This window comes from Budorcas taxicolor, chromosome 10 (assembly GCF_023091745.1).
Source record: "Budorcas taxicolor isolate Tak-1 chromosome 10, Takin1.1, whole genome shotgun sequence".
Taxonomy (NCBI): Eukaryota; Metazoa; Chordata; class Mammalia; order Artiodactyla; family Bovidae; genus Budorcas; species Budorcas taxicolor.
This window is the reverse complement of record NC_068919.1, coordinates 51,502,958-51,523,664: the sequence shown is the minus strand read 5'-3', so window position 1 is coordinate 51,523,664 and position 20,707 is coordinate 51,502,958. Positions and strand designations below refer to the sequence as shown.

General features: G+C 37.7%; 1 protein-coding gene across 1 annotated transcript in view; it reads left to right on the top strand.

Moving 5' to 3' along the window:
- The window catches only part of TCF12 (transcription factor 12), a 402,539-nt gene that overhangs the window by 185,815 nt on the left and 196,017 nt on the right, over positions 1-20,707 (top strand). The window contains exon 5 of the mRNA XM_052646128.1: positions 2,314-2,416. Coding sequence (XP_052502088.1) covers positions 2,314-2,416 — 103 coding nt within the window. The remainder of the gene's footprint in view (positions 1-2,313; positions 2,417-20,707) is intronic.

Here is a 20,707-nt window from a genome sequence, read left to right as displayed (position 1 = left end):
ACTTCCTTTCTTTAGGCTGTGGCTTTTCAAAAATTCTATACACTAAGATGAACCTGTGAGATATTAAAAAAAAATTCAAATTTCTATTTAATTTTTGTCTTATATGAATGAAATTATGACTTACTGAAATTTGAAATGAGTTACGTCAAATTTCACTATTAACACTGTGGTTAATAGTGCATGTTTATGAGTAAACAGATACTGAGGGCCTATATTCAAATCTTGTTTGTATGTGATGACACAGGTATAGATCCTCTGTGGTATAATATGACAATCTCAGATTTTATTAGTGGACTAAGATATAATCTTGTGTAACTTCTGTACTGTTCCCTGCTGTATGTGGGTACACGTGGATAATAGTACTTACTGTGTTTTTTTTATGATTGAAAGAACATATATTAATAGGGGCTTAGAGTCTTTGCTTAACTGCAATATATGTGGTGTATAAAGTTAATGTGTATAAAAGTCATTTGATGATACCCTGAAACTTAGGTTTATTTATATACTTGTACTTTAGAGTTTTAAATTTTTTTAATGTTTTTATTTTTATAGTCATGAAGGGGGAAAGTTCTTTTTATTATACTTCAAGAATGAAGAGAACTGAGAATATACAAAATTAATCTTTTATTATCCTTTAACATTGAAATGAAGTGTGAACAGCATGGATGACCTACAGATGCATTTCTTTTGGCATTTTTCAAGAGTAATAGTTATTTAATGCTGCTAAGTAATATTTCAGTGAGTTTTCTTAAGCTTTATTGTCTTATTTGACTCTATACCTAAGAATGACAGTGGGAGGGAGGGGCAGAGGAAAATACTGAGATAAATGTGAGATAGTAGGATGTCACTTAGCACTTAAAAGTGTTTAATTTTGAGCAACAAAAGTAAACTCCAAGGAGTGACCTTAGCCAGGAGCCATTCTGTTTTGTATATAGCTCCTGCTGCCTGTGGCTGTGACAGACAGGACTCTGGTTGTGGTTACCAGAGGACACTTTTGTAGTCATAACCAAGTTGTAAATGTCACCAATATTCTTTCTGAATGTCTATCACATGTGTATCAGTGATTCTAAAGTAGATAAAAATGAAACACAGATTCATTTGGGAGTTAGCACTCCCAGCAGATTAGTTTTAAACTGAATAGCAGGAGTTGTGACATGCATCCAGAAGCAATTGTAATGATTTGACAGTTATTTAGCCCTCAATTCCTAGCCCTTTGGTTGAACTGACAGCATCCCTGCAAAGATAGTGAGGCCTGTTTCAGCCCCATTAATGTCTTCTTGAATGTTAGCCTGCAGTCTGGGTAATGATAAATGTTCAGTGATTGATGATTTTATAGTCCCAGGGGATTCTGGGTCGCTTCTGTGAGCCAAGGCGGTGAGTTTTTGTTCTTGTTTGGGCCTCTTGTAAGATTTTCTGATCTTTACTAAAATCGCTTTAAGTTGGCAAAAGGGTAGGTACCACCTACACTTTAAGTAGGGTTCAGAATCTCGTATAGAAAGTATGATTTTGGAGGTGATGCTGTACTTAGTATGTATAAGAATCTGAGAACCAGAACAGTTAATAATCCACTGAGCTTTTGTAACATTTACTTTATTTGTAAACTTTGGTATCTTTTAGGCTCCTTTGCTTTTAAAAAGCATGTTTTAAGTTATAAGGATAAATTTAGTAACAGCCATTGTGAAATAATAGCACTAGCTTTATTGTTTTCATGGTGTTTGCAGTTTCATTTTCTAGATTCTTAAGAAATTAACTGTCTTTGTGTTTTCTATTTTACATGGCTCAGTTTTTATAAGAGTATACATGGCTCAGTATATATAGTTATTATACTAGTATTAAAAGGAATATAAGCAGATCTTCTTTTACTAAATGTTTGGCGTTTAGGAAAGGGTTCATTTCTAGTATATTGATTTTCGATTATTTTTAACATCTTAAGTAAATCTTATAATTGCCAAACCCTTTATTGATAGGGTGTATGGAGGCAGAGAAAGGAGGATAAATGTTTTTCTAGTTTATTATAACTCATAAGTATACGTTCTTAGTTCATCCCATTTAGAATTTTACTTTTCGGGGATATAAAGAGATCATAGCGCTAATTTTTAAAAAAATGTATATAGGAACTTTTTGACTTTAAAATCTTAAAAAGAATAAAAGCAGCACTTCTGTTTAGTTTTTCAAGTAATGAACCAGAAACTTGGTTAGGAATGACCATTTGTAAGTCTGTATATTAATTAGATGAGTGTCATTATGCTCAATTAGCAGGACTGCCAAATAATCTTTTTAATACTCCGGTCTTTTTTTTTTTTTCCCCTCTAGGGTTTTACAGACAGCCCTCATTACAGTGATCACTTGAATGACAGTCGTTTAGGGGCCCACGAAGGCTTGTCCCCAACACCTTTCATGAACTCAAATCTAATGGGTAAGTTGGTAATTCTCTGCAAGTAGTCTTCACAAAGCCTCTTGGATCAGAGACATTTTTTTATCCCCTTGTCCAGGAAGGACACATAAGTATCTAAAAGAAACTTTCCTAAGTTTCTAGGAGCATCTGGGTTTTCTCTATTCAGCCAAGTTTGCGGGGCAAGCGTTCAGAAATGTGGGTCCTTCTCTTAGAGCCTTATTGTCATTGCTATCAATAAAGGAAGCAGCAGTGTTTTAACTGTCAGTGTTGGCAGTGTCTGTGACACCAAGCTTTATATATTTTGTACCTTCTGAGCAGAGAAGCATTTCAGAGACATTTGCTTTTAATTTACTATTTGTCTTAACAGTTGTATTTGTGTGGTAAATAAAAATATGACAGCAGTGAGTTTAGGCAAATTTTATTCATGTTGGACAATATTTCTTTTGACAGTTTGATAAAAACTTAATAGTACATTTAAATATTGCAGCATTTGTTTTAAGCACTTTGGTTCATATTGGGGATTTAAAATTTTTTCTTTTTCTGTAGTAAATTTGCATTTTGAATGACATTACCGACCGCCTAAAACTGATTATTTTTGGCATAACCTTTAAAGTTAACCATTCTCTGTATCTCCCCCTCCTCCCGGCAAACCTGCCCTCCCTTCCTCTCACTCTCTCCGCTCTCTCTTTCTTATATCAAAGTTTATAGCGATTCAATCTGAAATGAGGAGCCCTCAAATTTTTCCCTGAGTTTGGATGCCACTCTTTTTTTTAAGTGACACTTTTACCTTTCTGCAGAACTTGATTCAAAAGAATCCGTTTTATGACATTTTTTCCATCTTGTTTATGCTGGGTCTAAGCACATTACAAAAGCTTTATTTAATCTGTCTTATTGGTTGTCAGTGGCGTCATGTTAATATGGAAGGTTTGTGTAATTGACATTGATTTCATTACTTATTCTGTTTCTTAAGGACATGACCTATATTGTGGTCTTAGAATTGTCCTTTTAAGACACAGCCATGCTAATCTAAGTGGATTACCCAAATTCAAAATCCTGGTGGTCGGCAATTTCTTTATAAATTGTTTTATTTTGCACAGTCTTTGTTTATTTCCCTTATCCTCCATAAAGTGTGGTGGAGACAGATTCAGATGTGGATTTTGCCTAAGGCAGTTACCATTTTAAAGCCGGAGTCATTGAGTATGTGGTAAATATTGTATTCAGAATGACAATTTGTTTCAACCATAAATGAAACTGGGAATCCTGGTATTAAATATATTATCATCTAGGTAAAAATCAGGATTAAATTTAGAACAAAATAATTATCCTTGCATTAGGCTAGGGAAAACTTTCTAATCTGTTTTTTAAATTTTTTATTGAACTTGCTATCAAAAAGTAAAATAGATGTGATACTCCAAATAGTTTCCTTTTGTAGTATACCTTTTCCCAAGTAGTATTTAATTTATAGTAAGTGTGGTAGACCAAACTATAGGCACTGTTTTTGTAATTTTACATTGAACTAAGCTTTCTTAATTAGGTGTATAACTGAATTGTGAAAATTCAGAAATTGTCCTTTTTTATATTAATGTTCTTACTTTCATTTTTAGCTTACAGAGCTTACTCTTTAGAAGAATTGCATCATTATTGTAGCTTTGAGCAAAGGTGACTTAAAATTGTGAGGGTACATTTTCATTATACATTTTAACTATCTAAGCTTAAAAATGTTAATTTACTTTTAAGAAAGGGGGAATGACCTTGAAAAGGTTAGACAGATAGATTCAAAAGAATTGCAGTGATCTAGGCAATATCTGATTTACTACACTTCCTTTTATTTTTAGTAAAAATGATCAAATGAGATATCTAACTGTTGAGTCCAAGCAATCTGCATGACAATAGCTAGCTTTGGGAAATGAATGTCCTTTAAATTGCGGAGCAGCTCCAAACAGCAGCAATTAATCCCACTTGGTGTGAGTTGAATTGAGCTAACACCCTAGAAGGTGGGTCTGTAGCACTCAGTAGAGTTACAGTGGATAGATTCACTTTGTTAGCCGTTTGATAATTTTAGGGGAGTTTTCAGGCTGAAAACCTGCAGTGTTAAAGCAGGACTGAGATGTACCTGGCAGTATTAGCAGTATTTGCAACTGTTCATACCTATTCATCATAATAGATAAAACCTTCAGAGTGATTCTGTGAATGATGAGTGCTGAGAAACAGTTACAACTAACTGGAAAGCAGTAACATATTTCATCATTGATGTCAACATATAAAAACACCATTTAAGCGAGGGTGGGGGGCAGTGAAATTGTACATCTAGGGAATGTTGTTTTTCGTATTATGTTCAGCCATAATAAGCACATTTGCCTGAAGAAATAGTGGATTGTAAAGTGCTACTATCTTTCATGATGGAGCTCTCAAACACTAATGATTTTGTACATTGCAAAAATGAGAAATTTTTTCTAACAAGGGTTGATAATGATTCAATAATGAACAATTTGCCATAGAAACATGCACTTCTGTATTCATTTAGATATTTTGAAGCATTTTACACAGGAAGGAAAGCTATTATGTTGAATCAGTTAGTGTTTCTTTCTAATGAATTCCAGAATTATCCTGTTGATTTGTCAGTATGGAAAAGCGTTTCTTTCTTATGTTTCAAGTGAAATAAGTACATCCTTTTGGCATATCACTAAGTAATTAGCATCAAACATTTCTGTATTATAGTAAAACTGCACAGCAGTGAATTGCAGTAGTATCACCAAATCGTCTTATTTACTTCTAGCCTCTTCCAACTTTGGTCCATTATTCTACTCTTGGGCCCTTCATTGATTTCATTAATATTTGTTTCCCTTTACCTATTGTTGATTAGATGTATTTTTGGTGATGGTAGGACCGTTTTATTAATTGGACATAGAGACAAATTACTTTATAGAATTGCATCCCTTTGGTTTCCAAGTTATTGTACACTGCTCTTACCTGTCTATCCCCCATGTCTATTAAAGCTTTACTTATTTTAGATGCTATGTGCATGTGTTGTCAATGGTAAACTTAAGATAGTACCCTCTGTTTTTTTTTTTTCTGACACCTTTTGTGTTCCTTTCTGAGTCCTGTTTTGCCTCTAGAGATGTTTGGTTAATATTTTTATCTCTTAAAAACCAGAAACAACATATGGTAGTATAGAAAAAGTACAGGACTGAGAGTTAAAAGATCTGGATTGTAATTCAGATCTTGAAAAATAACCTTTATCTTTCAGATAAGGTTTTCCTGGATAGTCTAAAAGTTTCTGTAGCTCTAGAATTTTATTATTTCTATAACCTTATGCAATATCTTTTATTCAACCCTGGAAAAGGCTACAACTAGAATTCTAATTGGTTTTGTGCAAATGATAAAACTAAGGTGCAAGAAAATTGTGTTTCTTTCCCTGAGGACATAGAGTCAGTAAGTGGCAAAACAAAACCCATGTCCTCTGACTCCTAATCAAGTATTCTTTCCATTAGGCACATTAGGCATATAAAGTATTAGTTCTTTCTATGTAATGCCTTCCGGGTTTTACTAGCTCAGCATTTTCTTGAACTGTAAGTATGGAGACACAGCTTTTGAGAGGTAATGATGAAGAAAAGTTCCATAGTGACATAACTTTGGGAAGCAATATATCACATGTCCCCTCTTAAAGATTCAGATTGTACTTTGAAATGTTAAAGACTCTGGGGAAAACCGGGGTAGCTTATTTGTGCTCAGCCCATCATATTCCAGATTCAGATGATGCACAGAAGTCTTTTAAAATGAAAAAGCATCATTACCCTGTGGGGAACTAGTTTTCCATGGAGGACACACTGGGACAATTGTAGCTTGTGTTAGAGGTGTGTGTGCATGCACGCACAGTTGTGTCTGACTCTTCGACCCCGTGGACTACAGCCTGCCAGCCTCCTCTGTCCATGTGATCGTCCCGGCAAGAATACTGGAATGGGTTGCCATTTCTGATAATGCAGTAGTTCAGTTCAGTTCAGTTGCTCAGTCGTGTCCAACTTTTTGTGACCCCATGAATTGGAGCACGCTAGGCCTCCCTGTCCATCATCAACTCCCGGAGTTCACTCAGACTCATGTCCATCGAGTCGGTGACGCCATCCAGCCATCTCATCTTCTGTCATCCCCTTCTCCTCCTGCCCCCAATCCCTCCCAGCATCAGGGTCTTTTCCAATGAGTCAACTCTTCACATGAGGTGGCCAAAGTACTGGAGTTTCAGCTTTAGCATCATTCCTTGCAATAAACACTCAAGACTGATCTCCTTTAGAATGGACTGGTTGGATCTCCTTGCAGTCCAAGGGACTCTCAGGAGTCTTCTCCAACACCACAGTTCAAAAGCATCAATTCTTTGGCGCTCAGCTTTCTTCACAGTCCAACTCTCACATCCATACATGACCGCTGGAAAAACCATAGCCTTGACTAGACAGACCTTAGTCAGCAAAGTAATGTCTCTGCTTTTTAATATGTTATCTAGGTTGGTCATAGCTTTCCTTCCAAGGAGTAAGCGTCTTTTAATTTTATGGCTGCAGTCACCATCTGCAGTGATTTTGGAGTCCCCCAAAATAAAGTCTGACACTGTTTCCACTGTTTACCCATCTATTTGCCATGAAGTGATGGTACCAGCTGCCGTGATCTTCGTTTTCTGAATGTTGAGCTTTAAGCCAACTTTTTCACTCTCCTCTTACACTTTCATCAAGAGGCTTTTTACTTCCTCTTCACTTTCTGCCATAAGGGTGGTGTCATCTGCATATCTGAGGTTCTTGATATTTCTCCCGGCAATCTTGATTCCAGCTTGTGCTTCCTCTAGCCCAGCGTTTCTCATGATGTACTCTGCATAGAAGTTAAATAAAAGCAGGGTGACAATATACAGCCTTGACGTACTCCCTTTTCCTATTTGGAACCAGTCTGTTGTTCCATGTCCAGTTCTAACTGTTGCTTCCTGACCTGCATACAGGTTTCTCAAGAGGCAGGTCAGGTGGTCTGGTATTCCCATCTCTTTCAGAATTTTCCACAGTTTGTTGTGATCCACACCGTCAGAGGCTTTGGCATAGTCAATAAAGCACAAGTAGATGTTTTTCTGGAACTCTCTTGCTTTTTTGAGATGTGGGTTCAATTCCTGTGTCGGGAAGATCCCCTGGAAAAGTAAGTGGTTTTCCCCTAGAAAATCCCACAGAGAAAGGAGCCTAGTGGACTACAGTCCATGGGGTCGCAAAGAGTTGGACGTGACTGAGCACTACTGCAGTGGGTAGCCGTCCCTTTCTCCAGGGAGTCTTCCCGACCAGGGATTGAATCCAGGTCTCCTGCCTTGCAGGCAGATTTCTTTATTGTTTGAGCCACCAGGGAAGCCCTGTTACAGGTTACCTTATCCTTAGTGGTTTGGAATATTTTCTTTCAGTGCATATATGCACTTTATTTCTAGCTACTGTCTTCCAGAAATAATTTCTTTCCATGCCCCTACCCTGCATCCTCAGTTTGAAAAGCATCCTCTTTACATAGTTAAAATGACTTGATAGCAGTTCTTTCTGAAACCATTCCTGTAACCTGAGATGAGCTAATGGTTTCCTTTTTGTCCAGTCTGCTGCTGCTGCTGCTAAGTTGCTTCAGTCGAGTCCAACTCTGTGTGACTCCATAGATGGCAGCCCACCAGGCTCCCCCATCCCTGGGATTCTCCAGGCAAGAACAGTGGAGTGGGTTGCCATTTCCTTCTCCAATGCAGGAAAGTGAAAAGTGAAAGTGAGGTTGCTCAGTCGTGTCCCACTCTTCGAAACCCCACGGACTGCAGCCTACCTGGCTCCTCCGTCCATGGGATTTTCCAGGCAAGAGTACTGGAGTGGGTTGCCATTGACTTCTCCTTTTGCTCAGGTCTAGGAGAGACCAAACTAGTACCTGACATTGAAAAATGTTTCAGAGTTTCAAGGGTACTCCTGTGTAGACCCAGGTCCCTATTATCTGAGTAATCATTCCCAGAGTGATGTATATAAGAGAAATAAATAATTGCTGGAAAGAGATGCCAAGATTTCAGAAGATAGAGGGGGAAATATTTGATTAGGACTTTATTTTGAAAGGAGAAACTTCAGTTAGAAAGTAATATTAATAAAGCAAAATTTATATTATCCACTATATTTTAAGTGAGCAAAGAATTAATTGTTGAACTTTTTAGTGTATTTTTTTTCTTCAGAAAAATTTTATGGTAATATAGAAAATGTCTTTTACTTCACATTTGAACCTTGTTAATTTTCTCTTCAGTTATTAACTGACTCTTAATTCATTTAGGTCTTAATCCATCAGTGGCTTTTGTGTATATTTAAAGGATTCTTTGGGCTTCCCTTGTGGCTCAGCTGGTAAAGAATCCGCCTGCAGTGTGGGAGATCTGGGTTCTATCACTGGGTTGGAAAGATCCCCTGGAGAAGGGAAAGGCCACTCACTCCAGTATTCTGGCCTGCAGAATTCCCTGGATTATACAGTCCATGGGGTCGCACTTGATGGAATTTTCAGTCCTTTGCATGGTTTTCGGCTTTCAGTGAATTTCTTTTGTATTTGCTTTGTACCTCTGGGTCAGGAAGATCCCTGGAGGAGGGCATGGCAACCCACTCCAGTATTCTTGCCTGGAGAATCCCATGGACAGAGGAGCCTGGGAGGCTACAGTCCATGGTTCTCAGAGTCAACACTACTGAGCAGTTAACACTTCCACTTTCACTTTTCATGGGTTATTTAGCAAAAGATTGACCAACAATGCCATTGACTCATATCTCACTGATATTTTTTTCTAAGTTATCTGTCTTTAGTGAATATTTTCATCAGGCCACAATGTTGGCTCAACTCTGCAACCTTGCAAAATGGTATTTCCACTGACTTATATAAAGATGATCACCTTTATTTTTATTTACCTGGTTCATTTGTTCATCATCACCTGTGTGTATATTCTCTGTGGTCAGCAGTAATCTTCAGTAATCTGCACAATTTCATAGTGGATCAGTGGCATAGATCTGTTAAATGATTCTTCCTTGAATCTTCCTGTTGTTTGTGTCTGATTCTCAACGAGTGAATCTGAATTCTGAGGATATTCTGAGTTCTGCTTTTAGTGGGGTGGGTGAAAGAGGCTGTGGTTGCTTGGTTACTGGAGAACAAAAGCATTATACTTTTTTATTAAGAAATTTCTGTAAACCTGACAGTTTTCCTTGATGTATATAATCTCAGAACCACACCATGGCACACATGAGTGTTTGCGACCCTGTTTTGACAGGGAAAGTCCTAGAGCAGGATCATCAGACTGTGGCTTCGATGTGGTAATGCTTCAGATTCACTGCTTATGGTTGTAATAATATCTATATCATCTACTATAGGTTCTCTGAGTATTTTGTTAAAAATAAGTGCTAATTAAGTGTTAACTATATTCACATAGAATTTGCTCTGGAATGGATCTTACAGGTCATCTAGCTCAATGGTTCTCAATTGGGAGTGTTGAAAGATATGTGATTGTCGTAAGAACTGGGAGTGGGGAAGAGGTGTGCCTGGTACTCCTTATACCTTGAAAATTCTGGTAGTTTTCAAAGTTAAGACTTAGTCCTATGTTCGTTAGTGGTCATAATGTTTATGGAAGCTTTAATTAGCTACCAGATGAAAGTGAATTTTTTAAAAATTTGAAAGCATATCCTGAATTGCTTTGGTTTCAGTTACTGAAATGTTACCGTTTGAGGTATTCATGGTAGTTATCATTCAGTTGAATAGCTGTTGTACTGTGTTACTGCTACTTAGTAAGCCTCACATTTTAGTTAAAGTCCCTCAAAAAACTTGCTTAATTTTAGTGTCCACTATTTTTGTTATCACCTTCACATATCAGGTTATTTCTTTTTTTCTTAAAAAATTCAGATTTTGCTTTTCATAGCTCACGTTTTCTATGACTTCCAGGTTGAATTTGTTTTGGTGGTGGTGTTACTTGGAATTTTAGGTTTTTAAGAGTAGCAGTAGTTGCTGTTTTACTTGTATGGGGGAGCTTTCTTGTATATATTACTATATTTTCAGTAAATACTGTCCTCTTAAAAATATTTTTTGGCTAGTGGCATATGCATGGTGTAGTGTGATGAAGTATGTAACAATCATTCTTAAGTTGCATACTTGTTTTTCTCTTTGAGACTACCTCTGGAGAGCTGTCAGACTCCCCAGATTATATGAAATTTCTAGGGAGTCACAATTAAATGGGAGTAGAGTTCAAGGCCACTTCATAGCAAATTAAATCAATTAGTTTTATTTATAGTTATAAATTTTAGTAATTTTTATTACATATTTTTCTATACTGATCCCTGAGATCAGGGGTTAGCAAACTTTTTTTTTTTGCAAGAAGCCAGATAATAAATAATTTAGTGTTTACAGCCCAGAAGGCAAAATCAGTGATACTATGTAGGTACTTATATAACCATTTAAAAATGTGAAAAACTATTTTTAGCTCATGAGCTGCAAAAATAACAGTTGGTGGCCTGGGTTTTCTTTGCTGGCTGTAGTTTGCCAATCTTGTTCTAAATAGTTCAACCAAAAAAAAAAACAAAACAGCAACACTTAATTTTTTGATAAGATAATAAATCATATACTTGAAATTGTGTGGAATGAACCAGGATTGTTTTGGGGTTTTTTTGTTTGTTTTTGTTTTTTAATATTAGACATGGTGATTGGTGGTTGTGGTGGTGGTAAATTATTTATAAAATTCCAGGGCTTCATTGCCTCAATCCAGAATGGTAAGTTACTCATTAGGTAAGTTGTTTTCCTCTTGTTTTGTCTTCAAATGTGAAATTAAAAGTTGCTTTTTAAGGCAAATGTCAGATTTCCTTATCTGAAACCTTGTTATTCCCTTACTTTCCTGTACTTCTGGAAATTTAAAAAAATCTCTTTCTCAAAATAGTAGTATGAAACTGTAGCTGTAGTGAATTGAACCTACCACATTAGGACAGGAAAAAGGAAAACTTAGGCAGCTTGGTGATGTGGCAGTGAGGCTGCTTTTCAGAGAGAAATCTTCAGAGAATCACTGTGGAGAAAGGTCTGTAGAACAAACCCATGATGAGAAGATAAGGTGAGAATGGCACAGTCATCAGAATAGTACTGTTGCTTTAGTGAGAATCTGTACTCCCAACTGGGGGACATCCCCAAAGAGGTATGCAATAAAAATATTACCACATTCTCTAGCTTGTATCTCAACATTTTTTGTAAAGTTAATGTAAATTATGGATTTTTGTTACAGTTTATAGAATATATAAGATATATATAAAAAGATTTGATCCCTGGGTCGGGAAGATCCCCTGGAAAAGGAAATAACAATCCAGTCTTGCCTGGAGAATTCCATGGACCGAGGAGCCTGGCAGGTTACCGTCCATGGCGTTGCCAAGAGTTGGACACAACAGAGTGACTAACATGACAACATAGAATATATATTTAAAGTTTTTCATATACAGGGCTTAATGTTTTATGTTTGAGAAGATTTCTGACTTGATATCCTATTCAATTTAAGGCTCTCTTTTACCTGTGATTTAAGAAAATGTAGTGTTCTATTTATGTGGTCATTTTTATAAATGTTTCTCAGGTTTACATGACATGAAATATGGTTACACCAGTGAATCTCATCTACTTTTTATTTTTCTTTTATACATACTAATGGTTTCAGGGAATTTAAATTGTGCAGTCCTTTAATGAGAAGATTAAGTGCAGAGTGTTTTTACTCTTGGTGTGTCTGTGTGCACGTGCATGCATGCATACATGCACATCTGGGTATTTAGACAAGATAGATAGGAGCACATTAAACATGAACTTTTGTTTTAATTATTTTACAGTAAGATTTCACTCAGATGTCTTCTAAAAAAATTGTAAGTATTATCTTTAGGTATTTTACAAAGTTACTAGAAAACATCTTCAAGTACAGGCATAGTAGCAGGTATCTGCTTGTAATTTACTTTTCCCTAGAGTTATTGGAGGGACATATGTATACATACACTCCTAATTTGAATGTCATTATATGTATCCTCTGTTTCTGTTTACATCTTTTTAAAAAATGTGTCTCTGACCTCTTTGGTCACACTTGCTATACTGAACAGTTTTAGGACATTGCGGCTCATCTGAACTTCCCAGCTGTTTTCTTCATACAGTGTGCTTTTAACTTTTCAATTTACCATGATCACTTAGAAAGAAAACAGTACCCCAGATGTACTTATGAAAATGAATTTTCACTAAAAAATACGTTGTGACTCTGCATATCTCCACCAGTAAGGAATTTAACTTAAGAATGTAAAGAAAAATGTCCATTGGGAATTTAAAATGATACAGCCATTCTAGAAGACTCTTTGACAGTTAATTCATCATATAACTAAAATGCAATTACCATATAACTCAGCAGTTGCACTCATCCCAGGGAAATGAACATTTCTGTTCCCACAAAAATTTGAACATGAAAGGTCATAGCACTTTCATTCATAGTAGCCAAAATTGGAAGCAGTCCAAATGTCTCTCACTCAGTAGATGGTTAAACAAACTGTGGTATACTCGTACGATGGAATACTATTCAGCAGTAATAAGGATAATCAGTATAATAATTGAGATTGATGTTGAGTGAGTTAGGTGAGTGGAGAAAAAAAAAAAACTCTCAAAAGATTACATACTGTTTGATTCCATCTATATCAAAGATGTCACCTTCTATATCAGTTCAGTTCAATTCAGTTGTGTCTGACTCTGCAACCCCATGGACTGCAGCATGCCAGGCCTCCCTGTCCTTCACCAGCTCCTGCAGTTTACTCAAATTCATGTCCGTTGAGTCAGTGATACTGCACTTGAAATGGCAGACTTACAGAATTAAGAAGAAATTGTTGGTTGCCAGAGGTTAGGGAGACAGGAGGATGTGACTATAAAGGGCATCGGGAGGATCTTTGTGCTGATTGAACTGTTCTGTATCGTGATACGGTGATGAATATCTGAACCTTCATCTGTGGTGGAATTATTATAGAACCAACTACATTTGTGTGCACACATAGATTTTTGAAAAATTGGGGAAATCTGAACAAGATCAGTAGATTGTAGCAATGTTTGTATCCTGGTTGTGATACTAACAGATGAAGGAAAATATGTGAAAGGGGACCCAAGATCTCTCCATTATTTCTTACACCTGTGTGTAAAGCTATAGTTACCTCTAGAGAGAAGTTTTACCTTTACTGTTTGGGACTTCCCTGATGGTCCAGTGATGATTTCACCTTCCAGTACAGAGGGTGCAGGTTCGATCTCTGGTCAGGGAGCTAAGATCTCACATGCCTCAGAGCCAAAAAAACAAAACATAAGATCCCCTGTGGAAGGGAATGGCTCCCCACTCCAGTATTCTTGCCTGAATACTGAACTCTATGGACAGAGGAGCCTGATGGGCTATATATAGTCCATGGAGTCACAGAGTCCAACATGACTGAGCAACTAACACTTCACTTCAAACAAACATCAGAAGCAATACTGTAACAAATTCAGTAAACTTTTAAAAAATGGTCCACATTCAAAAAATCTTTTTATAAAATGTATACAAATAGATAGCTGAATATATAAATAAATTAATTGAAGGAAATTAAAAATTATAGGAGAGTACGTTAGGAAATACAGGAGGGAAGAGAATGGTCAGGGATGTGCAGAGATTATTTTTCTGAAACATTTACAGTGGAAATTTAGACCAAAACAGTCACCCTTGTGGCCTATCACTGAAAATTAATGTATTTCTAAGGCTGGAATGTCTCTTGAACTTTTATTTTTAGGAAACTGTACAGCTCTAATAGATGGCATTAGCAAGTAAAGAGAATCATCTTTTCATCATTTGTTCTTCACTTTGTGTGCACAGCACTATTACACCTTTGAGCAAGAGGGAGTGGGAAACATCAATGGCCAAAAGCGTTATATATGTTCTTGAGGACGTCAGCAACTTGGGAATATTTAGGAAGCAAGGTAATCTGTATCTTAGAATTGTATATTTACTTAGAAAAATATTAGCAAAAGGGCTTGGGGTGAAGGAAGGTAGCATCCATAGAAGAAAAATATTAGAAAGTCATAAAGGTAATTTCTTAGTGATAAACTTCACCCAGAGCTGATCCTTGACACCTTTCCCAAAGAGGCAAAGTAGAAAGATGCAACAACAGATTTTGTGACTGGAGCTATCCTTACTTTTTATGTTAGTCAGAAATGAGGTTCGAGGATTGAGTGCCATTTACAATCTCAATTAGATGTGAAAAACTCCCTCCTCTCTTCTAAAATGCTAATCCTACTTAGGAAACTCTTCTGCAGTTTTCACTTTTTCACTAGTCACAGGAAGCTGGCTCCACAGGAAGAGTTTGAGAATCTAGGAGACACTATTCTGGTGATCCCTGGGGTTAGATATTTTAGATAAACAACTCCTTGGAGGAAGTTCTGGCCTGGAGTCTCTTGTGGTAAATGTAGGAGAGAACTAGGGAGGGTTCTTAGAAATGAAGTTGATTTAAAAAAAAAAAAACAAAAGTAGAATTAGTAGGCTAATTCTAACTTCTTGGATTTTTAAAGATTCTACCTAACTTGTCATATTGTTTTCTAAGCTTTTATAGAAGTCTTATTTTAAATATTTGTACAAAGAGCCAATAATAAATTTTCCAAAACTCACCTCTGTATTGTCAAAATTTGTGTCATTTGTGAAAAACAAAGGCTATGTTTGTGGATCGTTTAAAATGATAATAAAATATGGTGCACTATGTATCAAGATTTTTTTAATATTTAAAAAATGATTAGTATTAGAAATGTGGTTGAGTCCTCGAGGGCATATTTTTTGGTATATATATATATGTGAAAGCTCAAGTAGAAACAAACCACCCTTACTTAAAGAGATGTTTAAGATAGAGTGACTAAACCTCAGATTTCTCTTTTTTGCTTCATTGTGTCAGTTACTCTTGCTCTGGGTTGTGTTTATCTCCGGTGAAGTCCGCTGATGCATGCAAAACTGAGCAGAGTGCAATTCTCCCCAGTGGGTCTTCTTTCTTTGGGCATTTGTGTCTGCGCTTCAGTGTGTGGGGTCAGCCGGGGAAAGCTAGAAGGGCTAAGATGTCAGCTATTGTAAAGGTACTAAGATCCTTTCTTAGGAAGGGAATGGGACATCTGATCTTTTAAAAAATATATTTCTTATTTCCTGTGAAGCAGTTGGAACGTATATACAGTGGTGATGTTTGTTAATATTGTAAACAGGATAGTTTATTAAGTCCTGTGCTGTTTCAAGGATAATTCTGTAATTATTTGTAGTTAACTTAGGCTTTTCTATAAGAATATTAGAATTTTTATCTCGTCTTAATAACATATTCAGGTAACCTCTGGCCTAGGTTAACTGCTAATTAAACTAGTTCATATTATTTACTTTAACCTAATGTCGTATATAGTGTTTTTAATTTTACATGTTATTGTATGTTATTGACATCACACTTGTACTGAAGTCAACCATTAGGAATCCCAATTCAAAGCAAGGTTACATGTAAAGTATCTAGAAAGCATTACTTTGTGAAGGAACATAATTAGAGAAGTTGTTAATGGCCACCAAGCTGTATGTAAAGGATTAAATAATAATTTGATTCAGTATCCACATGGTCCTGGTATTTGTAATGAGAAAAAAATGGAGATAATTTAGTGTCATAGGAAACCTGACTGAGGAAATTTGGGGAAAAGTCAAAATGATTCCTGAATTACCCACCAAGTTGTAAAGCTGTAGCTTTCTCAGCCTGCATACTCAAGGCAACATAACAGTGTATAATACATCTGATTAGTGTCATAATGGGTAGCCTTGAAAAATAATGATTCTAAGGGTCAATAAAGCATGTGATAGAAAACATTTAATTAACATGATCAATCAAGGTTCAAAGAAACTTGAGACTTTGTGTTCATCTGATAGTTTAGATTTTATTTTACAGAATTCTGTTTTAAAACATTTTAAGAGTACCATAGTCAGGAGAAATGACCATGCTTTACGCTTTGAAAGCCCTGGCAGAATAGAGTAACATCACAAATAGTGCGAAACTATAAGACACTGAATCTTGGCTTGTGCTAACAGCTCTCATCTAATGTGTATGATATTTTTGCTTTTAATACAGAATCTAAGCAAGTGCTTATACACTTGAGAAACTGGAGCCATCTTTCTGTAGTGCCCATTATTTCCTCTATGACTAAGGCTGTTCGGAATTTGCTTGAAAGTTTGTTTGTTTTTAATTGGGGAAAATGAGACTTTTGAATACAAGAAGGAAAAAAATGCAAGGTAGTAATATAGTCAGCTACCTTCTTTCCAGTTCCACAAATCCTTTAATTTGAGAGGCTTAGTCTGTGTTTATAGGCTATTTGGGCTGGGCCAGATAGAATGAATGCATTGGCTGTTGAAAGCTAAAAATGGACCTGATTCATGTCAAAAAGTGAAGAAACTGAGATGTTTAAAATTAAGGTACTTGGAAGCCTTGCCTTCAGAATATTCTTAACATTTACTGAGTTGTTAAGTGAAAAGGAAAAAAAGAGTTGATTGTGATAAAAGGAGATTCAGATCGCAGCATGTGGGTTACTAGGCTAAAAATTGTAGATAGAAATGTAGAGTTTCAGTAATTGAAACACATTAATATCCTGTCCCAGATGCAGTATGTTTGGTGTTAGTCCCATGCATAGGACATTAGGGTGAAGGCATATTTAAATATCTTCCCTTTTCTGGCTTGTTATGATCCTGTGCTCCCTCTTTTTTTTTCTTTTTTTTAAGATGAAGCTCACCTATGGCAGAGCTGGCTAGGCTTGAATTGAGTTTACCTCTGGTTGGCTTCTTGGCTTCTATGTCTCCGTGAACAGAGGCATGGAACAGCTGAATCCCAGGGAGTTTCAGGCCAAATTCTATTAAATCATATTACCAACAACTTTTCTTAGAGATTTGTTGCAGGCATAAAAAAGCAATTTTGAATTCACTAGGGATAGTGGCACTTGCTTATCCTCCTTAAGACCTAAAGAGAGAGTAATTCAAACCAAGGCCCTTGGTATACTGGGTTTGAGTGAAGATGACACAGAGAGACTTCATTAGCAGACCTTGATAAGATTTCATAGTTTGTCTGTATGGCATAGAGGAATTTTTAGGTTTGCTTTATGTATCTTGAAAAGATGAAACACTTTCTAAGTGGAAGGTGAAAGTATAAGTTGCTCAGACTTGTCTGACTCTTTGTGACCCCATGGACTGTAGCCCACCAGGCTCCTCTGTCCATTGGGTTTTCCAGGCAAGAATACTGGAGTGGATTGCCATTCCCTTCTCCAGGGGATCTTCCCAACCCAACCCAGGAATCAGACCCAGGTCTCCTGTATTGCAGGCAGATTCTTTACTGTCTGAGCCGACCAGGGAAGTCCTAATAGGTGGAAAGAGGGCCAAATGAGAGGGGTTACCAAAAGCAGCATAGGAACAAGAAGCTAACTCCTCTACTTCTTTTAGATAGCATTAAAAAAAAAAAGAATAACCTTCCGGTTGGTCACAACAATATTTCTGGAAGGTATAGTTTATATTTTTATTTTCTATAATGTGCTTCAGAGGAAGGAATATCGTCTGCTCCTTCTTAAATCTTGGGAAGGTGGAATTGAGAGTTGCTCTGGGAATTTTTCAGTTCCGAAGCATGAGCCTGCTCACAGCTGAAGTTTCTAGCTCCCTCAATTTGAGGAAGCCCTAGGTCTGGGACTATCCTCCATGCCAAACTGGCCCTGTGACATGATTTCACTTGAATTTCCAGGTGATTTGAATATTTAGTGACCTGACACCAGAGTGCAAAAGCCTCAAGTAGCTTTTCCAGGGATTGGCCCTGGGTTAGCTGTGCCTGTGTTAGGCTTCCTGTGTTAGACACGGTAAAGCGTCTGCCTGCAATGTGGGAGACCAGGGTTCGATTCCTGGGTCGGGAAGGTCCCCTGGAGAAGGAAATGGCAACCCACACGAGCATTGTTGCCTGGAAAATCACATGGACGGAGGCGCCTGATAGACTACAGTCCATGGGGTCGCAAAGAGTCGGATACGACTGAGCGACTTCACTTTCACTTTAGCTGTGCCTGAAGGTAGAGCACTGTTTGGCAGATTAATTGGAGGTGGGAAGTAATTCACTTGGAATGCCCTTAAGGAGCACTGCTAGTTCAGTTCAGTTCAGTCGCTCAGTCATGTCCGACTCTTTGCGACCCCATGAATCGCAGCACGCCAGACCTCCCTGTCCATCACCATTTCCCAGAGTTCACTCAGACTCACTGCCATCGAGTCCGTGATGCCATCCAGCCATCTCATCCTCTGTCGTCCCCTTCTCCTCCTGCCCCCAATCCCTCCCAGCATCAGAGTTTTTTCCAATGAGTCAACTCTTCGCATGAGGTGGCCAAAGTACTGGAGTTTCAGCTTCAGCATCATTCCTTCCAAAGAAATCCCAGGGCTGATCTCCTTCAGAATGGACTGGTTGGATCTCCTTGCAGTCCAAGGGACTCTCAAGAGTCTTCTCCAACACGACAGTTCAAAAGCATCAATTCTTCGGCGCTCAGCCTTCTTCAGAGTCCAATTCTCACGTCCATCCATGACCACAGGAAAAACCATAGCCTTGACTAGACGGACCTTAGTCGGCAAAGTAATGTCTCTGCTTTTGAATATACTATCTAGGTTGGTCATAACTTTTCGTCCAAGGAGTAAGCGTCTTTTAATTTCATGGCTGCAGTCACCATCTGCAGTGATTTTGGAGCCCAAAAAAATAAAGTCTGACACTGCTTCTACTGTTTCCCCTTCTATTTCCCATGAAGTGATGGTACCAGCTGCCATGATCTTCGTTTTCTGAATGTTGAGTTTTAAGCCAACTTTTTCACTCTCCTCTTGCACTTTCATCAAGAGGCTTTTGAGTTCCTCTTCACTTTCTGCCATAAGGGTGGTGTCATCTGCATATCTGAGGTTATTGATATTTCTCCCGGCAATCTTGATTCCAGCTTGTGTTTCTTCCAGTCCAGTGTTTCTCATGATGTACTCTGCATAGAAGTTAAATAAAAGCAGGGTGACAATATACAGCCTTTACATACTCCTTTTCCTATCTGGAACCAGTCTGTTGTTCCATGTCCAGTTCTAACTGTTGCTTCCTGACCTGCATACAGATTTCTCAAGAGGCAAGTCAGGTGGTCTGGCATTCCCATCTCTCTCAGAATTTTCCACAGTTTATTGTGATCCACACAGTCAAAGGCTTTGTCTTGTTTTTGTTGACTGTATAGAGCTTCTCCATCTTTGACTGCAAAGAATATAATCAGTCTGATTTCGGTATTGACCATCTGGTGATGTCCATGTGTAGAGTCTTCTCTTGTGTTGCTGGAAGAGGGTGTTTGCTATGACCAGTGCATTTTCTTGGCAAAACTCTATTAGTCTTTGCCCTGCTTCATTCCGCATTCCAAGGCCAAATTTGCCTGTTACTCCAGGTGTTTCTTGACTTCCTACTTTTGCATTCCAGTCCCCTATAATGAAAAGGACATCTGTTTTGGGTGTTAGTTCTAAAAGGTCTTGTAGATCTTCATAAAACCATTCAACTTCAGTTTCCTCAGCATTACTGGTTGGGGCATAGACTTGGATAACTGTGATATTGAATGGTTTGCCTTGGAGATGAACAAATTCTGTCGTTTTTGAGATTGCATCCAAGTACTGCATTTTGGACTCTTTTGTTGACCATGATGGCTACTCCATTTCTTCCGAGGGATTCCTGCCCGCAGTAGTAGATATAATGGTCATCTGAGTTAAATTCACCCATTCCAGTCCATTTTAGTTTGCTGATTCCTAGAATGTCGACGTTCACCCTTGCCATCTCTTGTTCAACCACTTCCAATTTGCCTTGGTTCATGGACCTGACGTTCCAGGTTCCTATGTAATATTGCTCTTTACAGCATCGGATCTTGCTTCTGTCACCAGTCACATCCACAGCTGGGTATTGTTTTTGCTTTGTGTCTATCCCTTCATTCTTTCTGGAGTTATTTCTCCACTGATCTCCAGTAGCATATTGGGCACCTAATGACCTAGGGAGTTTCTCTTTCAGTATCCTATCATTTTGCCTATTCATACTGTTCATGGGGTTCTCAAGGCAAGAATACTGAAGTGGTTTGCCATTCCCTTCTCCAGTGGACCACATTCTGTCAGACCTCTCCACCATGACCCACCCGTCTTAGGTTGCCCCACACGCATGGCTTGGTTTCATTGAGTTAGACACGGCTGTGGTCCTAGTGTGATTAGATTGACTAGTTTTCTGTGAGTATGGTTTCAGTGTGTCTGCCCTCTGATGGCCT